This window comes from Lissotriton vulgaris, chromosome 12 (genome assembly GCF_964263255.1).
Source record: "Lissotriton vulgaris chromosome 12, aLisVul1.2, whole genome shotgun sequence".
Taxonomy (NCBI): domain Eukaryota; kingdom Metazoa; phylum Chordata; class Amphibia; order Caudata; family Salamandridae; genus Lissotriton; species Lissotriton vulgaris.
In genome coordinates this window covers 755,357,836-755,373,436 of record NC_141700.1, presented here as the reverse complement: position 1 = coordinate 755,373,436, position 15,601 = coordinate 755,357,836, and the positions used below count along the sequence as shown (strand labels likewise).

Genomic DNA, 15,601 nt, shown 5'->3' with positions numbered 1-15,601 from the left:
CATTTGCAATGGAATAGGTCTCATTACTTTTAATAGCAACGCCAATAGCTCAAACCTTTATTAATGCAAGACCTGTTGCTTTGCAAATGCTGGTTTTAATTCTATTCAGTAATTAACCTTTATTTGTACCAAATTCGGCCTTTGCATGTGATCAGGTCCGGCGCAGCTTTGCATTCTCTTCTGCAATGCTGTGAACCTCTTATCGTTGAGTGAGATGCCCTCAGCAGCACCCGTTGCCTACAAACCGCACCAAGCATTCCTCGTACCTTATCAGTCTTATGCGCACCCTTTAACCTTGGTTCTGTGCACAGACAATGAGGTGGCCATCTTGTGTGTCATTGTTGTGCATGTTTTCTTTGTAAAATAGAATATACCATGGCAACCCACAAGTATAAACACCTACTGAATGCAACATTTGAGAACTTGTATGCAATATTTTACTCTGTGGTGCATATATTAAGCAAGCAAAATAAATCAAAGAATAACTTAAATATAGAAAAGTATAGTCTTGAGTATACTTTTAATTTTTGTATCAAGTTTCATGTAGAATTGAAACCGTGAGTATTATTGTGTTGGACTGAATGCACATGAAAGTTCAAGATGGCCGTTTCCTTCACGGGCAGCCTGCAGCTCAGGTGGTGGCTGTCAAGCATGCAGGCGCAGTTGGCACAGGTAAGTGATGTGGGAGAGGGGGGGGGGGGGGGGGGGGGGGAGTCAACATGAGGGGATAGATAAAAATTAAACATTTTATAAAAACACTTTCGCATTGCCAAGCTGGTGATGCAGCGAGCGCAAGGCAAGTGGTTTGTTTCTGTATTTAAATAGCTCCTATAGGTAAAATAGCTCTTGCCCATGCTGGCTGTACCTGTCAGCATGCCAGTCAGTGGCTGCCAATGGCAGGGCACTGATGGAGAAGGAGGGGTTGGAAGTATGAGGAGCTACTGTGGCGGAGCAGGGAGCCTGGCAGAAGAGGATGGGCAGTGCTGTGTTCTGTACAGGAGGCCATTCTGAGTTGAGCGTGCGTGCTGTGGCATAAGAGTGGTGCAGTGTGATTGGATGGGCACTCCAGAGCCGAGCAGCGGTTGTGTCCAGAGCCACATCGAAATCTAGATCAGGGGTTATACCCAACAGAAAATAGAAAACAAGGACACAAGCATAGGTGAACTGCGCGCAATAAAAGACGAGTGCCCGCATTATTAGATAGCAAGTGTGGCGAGCTGCCACTTTGGAACTAGAAAACTTGTGCTTAAAAGCCTTGCTGGACAGCAGGCAGGTGAAAACCAAGTAAGATAAAAGCGCTCAGAGTCTAATTAAAATGTACCGAGTAACACATAACAGGGGGTGACCTCATGGAAGGTTAAAAGAAGAGAAAAGGCAGCACTAAGGAGGGAATACTGAGCTTATTGACCAATGAAAAGCCATCATTTACAAAGGACAGTGACAGGAGAAAATTAAAAAGATGGATGGAGCTTCATGCCCATATCCTGAATACAGTAGGTTTGAAGTGACAGTGCAAGCGCTGCCTAGGCAAGACCTAATTTTGACATTTATTCCCCGCCATGAGAGGACTTTTGCTGATGATCCTGTTTTCAGCATGGCATCTGTGTGTTCTATAAGAGTGTATAAAGGCTCCTCCTGGCCAAAGCCTGCTCAAAACAATCTCCCCACCCACCAAGAGATTAAGTAAAGCCCCCCCCCCACCCCTCGAAGGTATCCGGCCTCACAGTGCAAGACCGCTGATAAAGTACAACAGAGTGTCCCCTTCATCCAAGCAGGGAGACTGCAGGCCTTTTAATGAATACCATTAGTCCGGAAGAAGTCACAAGACCAGGCTAGTTCATACAAAAAGTTTATTTTTCAACAACTGATAAGTCTGATTGCAAGGAAGACAGACGCCACGACTAGTACACCGATGACAGCCAATCCGACAGACAGGAGCCAGGGCCAGGATATCCACTGCTTCTCACCTGGAGGGAAGAGAACATGCAGAGTCTGGTCAGAGCGTAGAATAAAATCTACCAGCAAAAGAAACCATTTTATGACGCTTATAGACTCATGTAAGTACATTTAAAACTAAATACTTAAAATTTAAAAAACCCTTTAGCAAAAAAAACAAAAAAAACACGGTTAAAACAGATGCTTGTTGCAGAGTGCTACTGTCCGACTTTGCTTGTCGGAGCGAAGCCTGTGAGGAGTTCGGAGTTCCACTGCAGAGCTACATGGCATTCAGAAAGTGGCGGAGTGAGATAGGGTCATGCTGTTCGCGGTGATTAAGCACTGGGCGTTTGTCCCTCGCTGTAAAATCCTTGCGAACACCATGCACAGTGCAAGAGGGTGCAGCTTCCTTTCTGCTGCTAGAGACGATTTTTTACTCAAGCAGCAGCTTTCTCAACATGAATGGAAGGTTTCTCAACGAGAGTGCTCACGACCTGCTGTGACCACTTGCATTGCAAAAAAATAAAAAAAATAAAAAGACCACCCGCATTGTAAAATTGCCAGGATGTTTATTTTCCTCGACAACTTGACGTGGAGTGCGAGCGAGGAAAGAAACGTCGCTCTGCAGAGCAGAGTTTTTGGGAATACGGCGTGCTCCGCAGAGTGCAGAAAACTATGCAAACTTCACGAACGGAGTTCACCACCCAGGGTTAGTCTCAACTACGCTGCCTAAAGAAATTTAGAAACAATATTGATTCTGGAGTCAGTTTTGCAGCATTTTAGCTCATCTTTCTGCCCATTTGCCTGCGATACAATATAGCGGAAAATATAATTTAGCCCTAGGTCTGAAATAAGCAGGACAAAAAAAAAAGCTGCCATGAGGAATAAAGAACATAATTTGAACTTAATGGGAGACTAATTCAGGTTATAAATTTGACTAATGACAACACTATCTGAACTTAAAGTACAAGGACTGGACCTGGAGAGTAGTAGATAATCTAAAAAATCCTCACACTTAAAGCTTTATGGTACAAACACATTTTAAGGAATCCATTGAAGCACTTTCTCACATGATTCCCAAAACCTGGCCTTCATTTGGGCTCATCGAAGATGGATCACTCTAGCAGCCTCTCAGGCCAAGGTCTACTAGAGATGTCTTGATACAACCAAGCCAAGTAATCTATGGTGATCGAGGAAGAGTGACAATATCCTGGAGCACATTCCTGAAAGGATTTCGCCCATCGGTACTACAAGCACAGATCCAATATATTATAGATCTCAACCTTTGAAATGGGCCTCACTGCAAGATCTACTCTTCAAGAGCAGAAGTGGACTCTGGACAAGAATCGCCTCAGATCGTATTAATTTATCATCTTCAATCCCTAGGTTTGCGACGTCACATTGACCCAAAGCTCAGCACTGTAGAGAACAGCATTAATTGCTTGGGCTTTATACATTAATACTGGTATGAAGAAATACGATTAGCAAACCCAGGAATGACGGAGGCGCTATGCTTAATAAGGAGGGAGCCTTTTGTAATTGACATGTCTGAATCAAATCCTCAAATTAAATTCAGTGACTCGATGTGGTTCTCCCCTGGAATTTTTCTGGCGATTAAAGTACCTCCATTTAGTTTCCTGGGCATTAACTTCCAACCTGTACGTTAAACAAAAGAAGTAGAAAACCCCTGTTGAAGGGTTTGGAGACCTTTAGAAGATTTGGAAATTAGTAAGAGGTCATTGGGAAAGAGTAAGGCAGGGACCCTCTCTCCAGCTAGTATAGGGCATCATTTTTACAGCTAGACAAAAAGCCAATACAACCATTGATAAACAGAAGAAATGAAGTGGGGGCTAGACCGCAGCCTTGGGAACACCTTAGCAGACTCTGGCCCAGTAGGGCTTGAAGGGAGAACTTGCAGGGAAAATTAGAGTAAAATCTCTAAGAATATCCAGTTGACATTGCATCCAGTAGTCAGTGCATCCCTCTTGGCATGGGCTGAGGTGCACTTCTAGTGAGCAGCAGCCTTACAGCCAAGTTCATCCTACACAAATAGCACAAACATGCCTTTATGGACATATCGCTGGTGCACATCCCCACATCGGTCGCATAATCAAGAAATTTGTATGACCGTCTAGGGGGTAGGTTTGTAAACGGAGATACTCTGCAGCATTTCAACACCATGCACAGACTAGGTTCTCAAAAGGCACAAAGTTATGATTTGATGGACACAAGAGTTGGCAAGAAATGGTAGGCCACGGCCTCACCTGGAAAGGACTGAAGCCGCATAGTGCTGCTCCCATGGGAGTAACAGTGCAACATCTATGGGCTTTGCTGCCAACATTTTATAGCAATCTATGGGGCAGCACCAAGAAGGAAAGTTCACTCCGCTCCTTAAATTCTTCAAAATCCTACTGCATGAGCCCTACGACGAATGTTCATCTTAGTCTGCCAGTATACACCCAATAGACCCTCTTTCAACTTGCCCTCTGACCCAATTGTACTATTCCCAGTTATCGGCTCCAAGTAGAAGCATCGACCACATTCCCTTCCAATTAACTCAAAACTTCCCATCACATGCACTCCAGTGGGAGATTCACCCTCCGACAGCCTCCAAGTCGCACACAAAGCGCTCTGGTGAGAGGAAGATGGCGCGCGCCACTGCCAACGTTCCAATATGGAGTGAGTTGGGGACTGCTGGATACTTCCAGCGTCCAGTTGATTCCACCAACCACCACTGAGGGAAAGCCTGATACTACCACTCTAAGGTGATACTGCCATCTGCCCCTCCCCCACAGGATCCCTTCTTTGGTAAAAAAGGGGTGAATTAAGGCCAGGTAAGGGCCCAGTTACCACTGGAGTCCCAGTGTTTGGGAGAAACTGTTGTGATTAGATGCTGCATGTCACCTACAGTTACGCCTCTAGTCATGCTAGGAATGGTGGCCTCCGGCAATGATCACTCCAGTTTCCAACTCCCCCCCCCCTTCCAGGTAATCGCGACATCCATCAGGCGTCAGATGCCTTGGCCCGGCTTACCTGAATATTTAGAGCTGACCACATCCTCCATGGCCAGGATTTCCACAGGTCCCAAGGACACAAATTCAGTCACTCGATCGGACACAAATCCTAAGTGGAAACAAAAGCATGCATGGGTCAGGAAAAGTGGGTATAGGTCAAACCACACCCTGACCAGAAGAAAACGAGCATTGGCAAATCCAACAGGTATCACCTTTGTGACCTACTGTCTTTGGCCAATGTTTTTTAGTCATGCTGGAAAGCAATCCATCAGTGCTGTGCAAAGCGGCGAAACAAAATTAATTAAAATCTTTGACGCTGCCACACTTGGTACGCGCGTATGCCTACAAAATGCAGTGGGTGCGTTTGTTTTCTTTTAAGTGGATTGGCAACTAAAAAATAAAATGCAAAAGCATTTGTGTGTCAGCCAGTGGGGGGAGTGGAAGCAAAATTAGGAATGGTTGTTGCGTGGCAGGGAAAGGCAAAGCAACACTAGGAGGGAATTCTAAAGCAACATGGGAGGGGCCACAAAAGCAATGGGGGCAAGAGTGAACGCTACATCGGTTGGGGGAACTAGCCAGAAAAGATGGGCAGGGCTTAATTTGTCAAAACATAAGTGCCGGGGCTCTCGTCAGGAGGCCATTACAGTTTGCAGAACACATTGCCCCTGGCATGCTGCCAATGATAGCACCACCACAAATACTAGCCCTCCCCCTACAAGTTTGGCAGTTCAGACTATTTCAGGCCCCCAAAGCTACAAGAATGGCTATTGCAGCAGGTAATGGTTATTTTTTTATGTATATTGAATTTATAATTAACTGCTGGTCATCTCTAAATTAAGCAGAAAGCACCACCTTGTGGCAGACGGTCACCAGTGCCAGTGATGACAATTAACTGCCGTGCAGAGCACCAGAAACCACCGGCTCAAATTAAGCACTAATGGGAGGTAAGCACAAGATGAAGGAGGGCAAGGAGAGGCAGTAGAGATTTACACTAGGGAGACTGCTAGGAAACACTAATGCAGTACTTCATGCAAAGAAAACCAGTGCTTGAACAGCGAGCAGTGGGAGGAGCGATGTTTCACAGATGGATAAACTAGATTGACAAGCTGGGACACAAAGGCAAATGAGTGACAAGCAAAGCCAGGCAATGGACGAGCTGCAAGTCTTTCTACGTTCTTGGTAAGACAACATGCCTCCAAACATAGCGCATGTGGGGTGTAGTAAGGTGGAGCTAAAAACAAGCCAATATTGATAGATTGGAAAATTGAACAAAAGTGGGCAAAATCCCTGCATGCAAATGGGGAGAGTGTTGAGAAGGCCCCTGAGATGGATCAGCAATACTGAGCCACTGTGTGCCTCTGGTGTTCGTTCCTTCAGACATGCTGGCGCGCCCCTCGTGTTCGTTCCTTCAGACATGCTGGCGCGCCCCTCGTGTTCGTTCCTTCAGACATGCTGGCGCGCCCCTCGTGTTCGTTCCTTCAGACATGCTGGCGCGCCCCTCGTGTTCGTTCCTTCAGACATGCTGGCGCGCCCCTCGTGTTCGTTCATTCAGACATGCTGGCGCGCCCCTCGTGTTCGTTCATTCAGACATGCTGGCGCGCTCCTCGTGTTCGTTCATTCAGACATGCTGGCGCGCCCCTCGTGTTCGTTCATTCAGACATGCTGGCGCGCCCCTGGCGTTCGATCATTCAGACATGCTGGCGCGCCCCTGGCGTTCGATCATTCAGACATGCTGGCGCGCCCCTGGCGTTTGATCATTCAGACATGCTGGCGCGCCCCTGGCGTTTGATCATTCAGACATGCTGGCGCGCCCCTGGCGTTTGATCATTCAGACATGCTGGCGCGCCCCTGGCGTTCGATCATTCAGACATGCTGGCGCGCCCCTGGCGTTCGATCATTCAGACATGCTGGCGTGCCCCTGGCGTTCGATCATTCAGACATGCTGGCGTGCCCTGGCGTTCGATCATTCAGACATGCTGGCGCGCCCCTGGCGTTCGATCATTCAGACATGCTGGCGCGCTCCTGGCGTTCGATCATTCAGACATGCCGGCGCGCCCCTGGCGTTTGGTCATTCAGACATGCTGGCGCGCCCCTGGTGTTCGTTCACTCAGACATGCGGGTTCCACAGGCATTGCATAGTCCTGTTTGTTAACCGCTCTATTTCAACATTCGTTGTGCCCGGTTGTCCCTCTGGGCATCTTGCAACAGACCCATTGCTCCCACTTACACTTCAGATTACCTACTACTGAATTTGGAGGTTCTGCTCCATTGCAGACAGCAAGTGAGAAATCACAGGTTCAACAGAATTGGTAAAATCCAGCACTGTTACTCGAGCACAGGTCCCCATGGACCACCAGCCCAGTTAAACCCTTCCTCACCAGTTCTTTCTTCCCTGAGGTCACAACTTTGTGCACAGGCCTCCTGGCTCCCATCACAGATCGATACTCTGCAGTGAATGTGTACCTGTCGAAAGAAAGATGCAAGAAACTGAGAAGTTCGATTCTTAAGCAATGTACATGCAAGAATACATGTAACTGGGTAAACTAGAATTTAATCAGCGGAGTACACAGTACTGGATAATTGCTTATTTGGTGCTTACCGAAGTGCTTTAACCTTCCGCCATCTAGTCCGGTCTAAAGGCCAATTTTGCATGCATAATGGACGAAGGACTGAAACTTTGCAGGCACTCACCCCCAGTCACAGATCTGGGTTGAATCCATCATTCTTTAGCTCACTTTGCCACCCCAGTTCAGACCCAGACCTATGCAAATCAGTCTTGATCCTGTCCCTCATGGCTGATTTTGGCACACTATGGAAAAATTATTAAAAGGTCCCTCTAACTCACAGAATGAGGACAAAGTAATAGTTGTGTGGCCAACAGAAGAATATTCCAGGGTATGGATGACCTCCAGGGCACCCCCTGCAGTAAAGCATACATGTTCCCCTCCTTCAGTGCCATAACAAGCACAAATGTAGTTCCAGCACAGTTCTGGGCCATTGCAGCTCAATATTCTCACCCATGAGCAGTAACTCCCAATCGAAGTTCAAATCTGGCACTTTATGCAATACTAAAGCCACATCCACTCAGAATCACTCACTGCACTTCACGCGTACCATAAGATAGCAAAAGATCTACATATGACAACATGGGGAGATCACCATGGTGCACAATTCCACTGTTCACCATCAGTCAAAAAAATTATGGATACCGTAGGATCAAAACCAAACATGGACCCTCCATCCCTTACCGGGCCACGAAGTCCATCCACATCTGCGGAAGGTATCGCCTTGACCGCGAACCGCTGCACATTTACCACAGGACTGTCCTTCAGGCTGGTGCTGTGTGAAGACCCATCAACAGCACACCTATAACGAAAGATCAACACATCAGTAGTCGTCAACATATTGAACCCCATTCAACAGCTGATAGAGTAGCCACTAGTACCCACATCCCAAGGGGTATGGTAAATACCAGGTCCGGTAGGAGTCGCCAGCCATGCAACATAGGATGCGGCCTTCAGCTCTGAAATTCTAGTCCTGCCTTCAAGTTAGGAGAATGCCAGGATGCAGCTTTCACTACTATAATGGACTCTTCCTCAAAATCAGATGCCAGAGACCTCAAGATGTCAGACTAGCTTTATAAAGGAATTCTCTCCTCCATGAGCTCTTCCCTGCTGTTCCCTTTTAGCCTGTGACTGAGCCCAAAAGGAAAGGTGTCAATAGAAAGAGCAACAGGATGTGCCCAGTGTTAAAGAAGGTCACGTAGAACACTTGGGAAGGAGAAAGGTCCCTTGCATGGCTCAGGCGAGCAGGTGCCCCAGCCTAGTTAATGTTAAAGGAGTACTTATATAGCGCACGGCTACTCCGAGGAGTGTCCCGGCGCGGAAAGAACCTCGTGGACTGGAGGAGGAAAAGGAACGAGCGAGAGAATGTAGCTCAGAAGGAGTGGGTTATTGCATGAAAAGCAGGGTCTTCAGTTCATCATAGCAGCCACTGCGGATAGTTGACCAACCTCACACTGCAATCACGCATGTGCTCTTGAGGACTTTTGCTCTGCATCGCAATCCATGTCAGTTTATGGTAGAGGGACAGTCCAAATTACCACCGACTTCAAGTCACACAAACAGCATTTTAAGGTTGGTTATTGACCTTGCGGGTCAAAGCCTTTAATCTCATACCAGTCTCAAAATCCTGGGCAAAGCAAACAAAATGCAGATATTTGGGCAAAGTAATCACAGTAAGCAGTTGATCAACGCGAGCTTGGCTCCTCTGGCGAGTGCAGTCCTATTCAACTTCTCCAGTTCTGGCCTGCCGCCGCGGTTTCACTCTTGCTACAAGTCAAATATACAACAAGTGTCATCAGCTAGAACCACCACTCTTCAAGCGGGGACCTCAACATTGTAGAATCCGCACCCCTAGAGCAGCATTATGGAGGTGCCCAGGGATGCAACTGGAGTCTATGGGATTACAGAAGGGGCCCCAGATGCTGCAGCTGCCCTTTAATACAAGTTGAGGGTTCCCATTCTACATTGTCCAGTTCCAAGGGGGCTGTCTCACCAGCATGGGGTTGGCCCAGATGTAAATGAGTGAACGCCTTTGGCCCCACATCAGGAAATCTAGATCATAGAAGCAAACAGACTCGGGAGGCTCACTGACCGCATGACTTGTCGGAAGAGACACTGGTGACAATCCGTACACATTGGAGGGAAATTTTACGAGGGTGTGGGGGAGGGACTTCCTTCACAGGGAAGTACGGCTCAACTCTGCAACCAGCTTTGGGGAATCCTTGCCTCTCAATTTAATGGAACACTGCTGGTCTGTCTGCGGCGGAAGCACTTTCCACAGCATGGGGAAACTCTTGCCCATCCTCTGGACAGCACTTTTTTCCAATAGGTGGGTACATTGTCCCAATCCGCGTCAGTCACGCCCAATTAAGGTGTACCTGAGCGCAAACGGACAATGCACTCCATAAGTAATACAAAGCATGAGTTCAGCCGTCTGCCAAAACCCAGCAACTTTAAGACCCAATGTCTGCTGTGGCTATCACAATCACACAGACTTCACCCTACACTTACCTCTCCAGAGGTACCACCCAGTTATTCCCGTCAACCTCAGTTGCTCATCCACACATACGTGCCTGCGCACTACGAGGTCCCATCGTGGGATCTCATCGGGATCAGCAGTCTGAGTCACCCAGCAGTCCTCCAGTACCACGGCCTGCTGCTCTCCGTGCTGCAGCAGCTCTACTTCCAAGAACAGCGTCGCCGATGCCAGGTTCTTTTGAGTGAAGTCTTCCGCAGAGTAAAACGTGTCATAAGAGCGATCTGGAGGTGAAAGGGAAGATTGATTCCTTGCACGCGGAGATTGTGCTGGCCATTCAATGATCTCATTTAGACACACTGTTCAAAGTCACTGAACAATACTCCATCAGTAACAGATCACATTGCTCAATCAAGGAGTTTACTTTGCAAACCATATCACCGAAAGGGATTTACATTTAGGCTCTGACCTACCTGCAACATATCTAGGTGCACACAATACAAAACCAACACACCCTCAGAGTTAAAAAATACTGTATTTAAACAGTTTACCATGAGGGAAATCTGGGGGAAAAACCTTTCCTGTGTAGCACACTAAGTGGTGGCCCCTACATTTCTAGGGGGGGGGACACATGTGTGGCATCACCTACAATGGGAATATATAAAGAATGTGTGCACAATTGTATATGCACAGTTATCTAAACACATTAAGCAGACTATGAAATAAACATTAAAGTCTGTGGAAGGAGTAGTGGTCATGGGAATGTCTGTCCTGGTCCCCCTGGTAGAAGGAGAACAGTAGTGACTATTGCAGAAGATGCCCCAGCCCCACCTCCCCCCTCGCCTATTTAGCGACTCCGCTAAGCACAATGCAATTTGGCCACATTGTACAATTTAAGAAATGTCTGAACAAATACATAGAGAACAAGTAGAGCTATGTGGCCAGATATACATGTTTTTGTAATGTCTAACAGGAGCTGTCAATGTCTCAGTAGGGGACAGAGACCCTTCTGTCTATCTTTCCCACCTCTCACCGACTCGTAGAGCGAGCAAGTTAAATTCTCTACACAAGTAGATCAAACCAGTATGTTGTTCTTGACAAGCGCTTAGAGACCTCTGGGTGATAAGGCGCTTTATAAATCTAAATAAATAAATCTATCAACTAGACTCCACGCGCCCACTGCTCACCTTTGGCCAGCATCATTCGCAGATTCAGAGCATGTCGGGCCACCTTCCTCGGGCTCGCTTGCCTTTCAACTAAAAAGAAAATGAAGTGAGAAAGCAGCTCGAATCACTACCCGGATCCTTACTCGTCGTGAGGAAGGGATCACTATATTGCAGTCACAACTCTGACAGGGAGCACAAGAACAGAGGTCAGCTGTTTGCAAATCAGCCCTGTCCAAGGCCTAGAGGGATGCTGCAGGGCCAACTCCCAGGCCACACCCCCTTAAAGGGGCCATCAGGTGAATGTCACAATCACAATATTTCACACAGGGCATGCATCACATACATGCGTTGCAATCCTTGTGCACCACAGACTCATTTTAATGTTTTAGCCAAGGCTCTTGTACACGGTCTCTGCAAGTCCTCGCATTTCCCTCTCCCACCGACTTTCCATTTAGGTTTGTTTTGCGCTATTTGTCCCCTGGACGAAGGCTTAAGAATGGTAGCAATAGGTCTTGCAGACGGCTGTGCTCTCAAGCGAGATCTAAAGAGTCCATTTCAGTCACATCTGGACATGGGGCTTGTTAACGTGAAACCACTTGCCACAGGCTCCATAGGCATAGCCTCTTCTGCATGCATGTGTAAATGCACAACAAAATTACCAACACGAAAGAGGACTTTGTGACCAGACCCAATATGGAACGTCTTCAGAGCTCTACTGTAGGCAGCCAGCCTTATAGGGTTCATACACCATAGTTACCAGGACACCACCTCAAATCCCAGCTTCAGCTCTCGACCAGCATCTCATTTGCTTCAACAAAGTGGAAACCTCGCAGGACTAAATGGGCTCTACCAACAAGTCATCAACATAGTGTCTGGAAACAATGTAAAACACAAGCCAAATGCGTGCGCTTATGAATTAGTTGTTGCATTGCTGCAGACGTGTAAAAAGTAACCAACCCAACTTGAAGAAATGTACGCGCCTCCCTCTACTCTACAGGAGATGGAGCGAGTTGAAAAGCTATAGGTATCTAGGAGGTGCTGGAAGAGGTTTTGTAGAACTGTCAGTTCTGAACAGACTTAAAGGGGGTCTTCTGATGAACACCACAATAAGTCTCAAATTCCAAGTATACCTCAAGCCGAACAACATTCTAGGATGCCTTCGGGATGCGGGACTGCACGAGAATGCTACACTGGATGGCCCATGGACGAGTCAACCCATGCATTCTAAGAAATTGTGAGGGAAGAGACGTTACCTTGAGCCCCTCTCTGGAGAATCCCCTTCTTTCCGTAGACTCTCTTGGTTTGGCTGACAGGGTAGCGGCAACGGATGGTCAACCTGGAAGAGAAACCAAATTTGAGTAAAGCAACTCTGAAAATCCCCAAAGAAAGGAGCGAGAAGGTCTGCCCTGGTGTCACGAAGGGAGAGGTTGTGCTGTGGGCATAAGACTTCACGACACAAATGGGACCCGGCGTCTATGGAAAGGACAAACGAGTCTACAGCGGGTGCCTCTTATGCAACGTCAATGGAGGATCCGTTCATACCAGGCAACAGTATATGAATGCCACCACTAACTGCCCTTCTCTTGCCGGAAGTGGGTCAGTCTGTGGCAACTGTGAGGCACAGGGCTTACAAAACACTCCTGCACATAGCATGAGTGTGGTTATTACAGTGAGGACAGAAGGGTAAAAGTAGGTGCATTGTATGCCCGTAGGTACCATGGCTTCTGAAGCCAGTGGCCTTTAATGCCTATTCCTGGGAGCCAGTAACCAGGTGTGCCACAGGTGTGCGTGCACACACCAGGGGTGGCACTGTATAACAGGATAGCACTGGTTTAGGTGGAGAACTGCAATTCTTAACCTGAAGGTTTAACAGCATTCTCCGGGATAATAGCACCTAAGAACAATCAAGGATTTATTTTGTAGATGGTACTCTGTACATACACATACGACTAATACACACACTTGTTTAAACATAATTTCTGGTATCCTCTCAATTTCATTTAGCTTTACCGTTTTGATTAAAAAAAAGTCATGTATAAATTTAGATTAGTTTTGAATTCTCTTTAAATTGTGGTTGCACGTCTGTTTGTGGGGTTTCTTAAGAGCACAAGCCTAAAAACGAAAGCACAAAAAAAAAGTTTAAAACTTTCCTTATTTTTTTTTTTTTTTACACTGATCTAACTGTTCACCTCTACTCTTGGGTTCCGGAGTAGAGTGCTACTTTCCACAAAGCACTTCAACACCTCGCCTGGGGTGGTAAGTGATACAGCAATACTATTTGCAACTGCAAAAGCTATGTTATATACTTTAACGGGACTCATCTGACATGTTCACTATGAAGGAAACAGACCTCTTCACTAAGGTGCAAGTGGACAAATAAACATGACCGGACAGGGTCAGTCAAAGACACATCCCTTTGGAGAGCTGTGGTCGAGTCTTAAGATTGTATCTGATACATGCAAAGACATTTCCTTCAGGTGTCATGTACATCCAAGAAGCATCCTCCTGCGCATCTTTGCTAAGAACTCAATGTGCACAACCCGCTTCAATCTACAGATTCATAAAAAAAGAAGTCCCCCTCCCCCCCCTTTCCAGTTTCCTCAAAACTCCAAGATGGCCTGCCCCTGTACATAGGAATGAAACTTACTTGTATTCTGGATCTCTGGAGATTACCGGCTTTCCAACAGGAATCACCTCTCGGTCGAACAAGATTGCGTTCTCATTCACCAAATATATGCCATCAAACTGGTTTGGAGAAGACAAAGCAAGAAGCTCAACTGTAGTGCTGGGAAGCAGTCAGATCACACTTACAATGCACAGCAAAGGTGGGCTTATCCAAGGTCAGATCACCAGGTCTCATTCTATCAAGTGTTCTTGCTCAGCTACCACAGGTCGCTGTCTGACACCACCCATTCAAGTGCACAGTCAGAAGTGCCATTACACTGCGGATGATACTGATTAAGGAGGTATATTCCATGAAACACCATAGTTGGCCTGCTATCCAAACCATTCTCAATGAGACAGCTTCACACGCTTCGGACATCTCTTCTTGGGCGAAATCAATGCATCTTCCAAGTAGTCCATTCACACCCCCCCACACCCCCAAAAAAAATTCTCAAAAAGAAGCCCAAAATGGTTCTGAAAGCTCCTGCCTTCGGGCTGGTAAGAGTTCACCCTTCTCCTCAAGCCTGAAGGAAGCTGCTGTCCATCCAGGTATGTCTCCGATCATGGAGGAGTAAACTAAGGAGGAGAAATTGATAACTAGTGAGAAATCATAACGCAAACTTGAATGTCAGAAGGGCCAGAGTTGCTAATGCACATTAACCCAGATGTTCTTCTATACGTGGCTGGACACCCCAGCCACCCTAGCCATAAACCTGGACAAGAATTGATGCAGCACTATTTTATGAACAGAACCTGTTGGGGCCGCTGCAGAGGTTCAGATCGGATGTCACATTGGAAGACACTTCCCTCTTACTCTTCTGGGACGTGCATCTTTATTCAAAATGCACGCCCTATCCCGCTTTCTTTATGCCCTGCAAAATACTCCTAATCCAGTTCCTAACTTATTTTTTACAGATCCAAGCAGCAGTGAGGGACTTACTTTGGGAGAATAGGCCACCTCGAATAGCCATAAACAAACTCACTATAGGGTGGTATGACGGGGGTATTGGGATGCCAGACATGCGCCTCTACTATCAGGCTTCGCACCTAAAGGCCATCATTAAATGGGTGTTTGGGTCACATGACGATCCCTGCTTCCGCACCGACCATTGGCTAATGGGGGAAGGGGGGCTATAGCAGAGCATTATACACAGAAAACTACGCCTGACTGGCCCCACGGCGCATACAGTGGAAGTGTGGCATGGAGTCAAGCAGCGGATGGGTTGGCGGGGGAGTCTAACGAAGGCTACCCCTCTGTGGAAACCAGACATTTTGGGATGACTGTGACTGGGGTTTGATATGGGACATGATCGGGATTTCCACTGTGGGCTAAAGGCATTAAGGCATCGTTTGCAGATCTCCAAATTAAATACCAACTAGCACCGGAGAACTTCTGCTATCTTCAGATCAGCCATACCATGGACTCTGCCCTCCCGAAGGATACCCCCTCTTGGATTCCTCTCCTCTTGAGGACAGACTTGCTGGACCCAATGGACTGTAAGGCCATTTCCCTCACGTATAAGAAATTGATCAATAACTGGACCGACCCAATGCTGAAACTACGGGCGAGTTGGGAGGTAGACCTGGGGGAAATGGCAGAAGAGGACTGAATAGAGGCACTGGCCTCCCCCCGGGAGGTGGCCATCCCAATGAGACTTCGGCTGGTCCAGCTCAAGATTCTCCATCGGGTATATTTTGACACCACACTTATTTAGGTTAGTTAGAAGATCCAATGCACTCTGTCTCCAACATTGTAATCAGACTGGTACATTCATACACATC

At 47.1% G+C, this 15,601-nt stretch overlaps 1 protein-coding gene across 1 annotated transcript in view; it reads right to left on the bottom strand.

Moving 5' to 3' along the window:
- Window positions 1-1,832: 1,832 nt before the first annotated feature.
- Window positions 1,833-15,601, bottom strand: part of LOC147678597 (uncharacterized) — a 100,416-nt gene continuing 86,647 nt past the window's right edge. The window contains exons 14-21 of the mRNA XM_086945708.1: window positions 13,803-13,900; window positions 12,409-12,491; window positions 11,177-11,245; window positions 10,087-10,273; window positions 8,198-8,315; window positions 7,328-7,412; window positions 4,969-5,058; window positions 1,833-1,967 (exon numbers count right to left, since the gene is read on the bottom strand). Of these exons, the coding sequence (XP_086801834.1) occupies window positions 1,858-1,967; window positions 4,969-5,058; window positions 7,328-7,412; window positions 8,198-8,315; window positions 10,087-10,273; window positions 11,177-11,245; window positions 12,409-12,491; window positions 13,803-13,900 (840 nt within the window). The 3' untranslated portion in view covers window positions 1,833-1,857. The remainder of the gene's footprint in view (window positions 1,968-4,968; window positions 5,059-7,327; window positions 7,413-8,197; window positions 8,316-10,086; window positions 10,274-11,176; window positions 11,246-12,408; window positions 12,492-13,802; window positions 13,901-15,601) is intronic.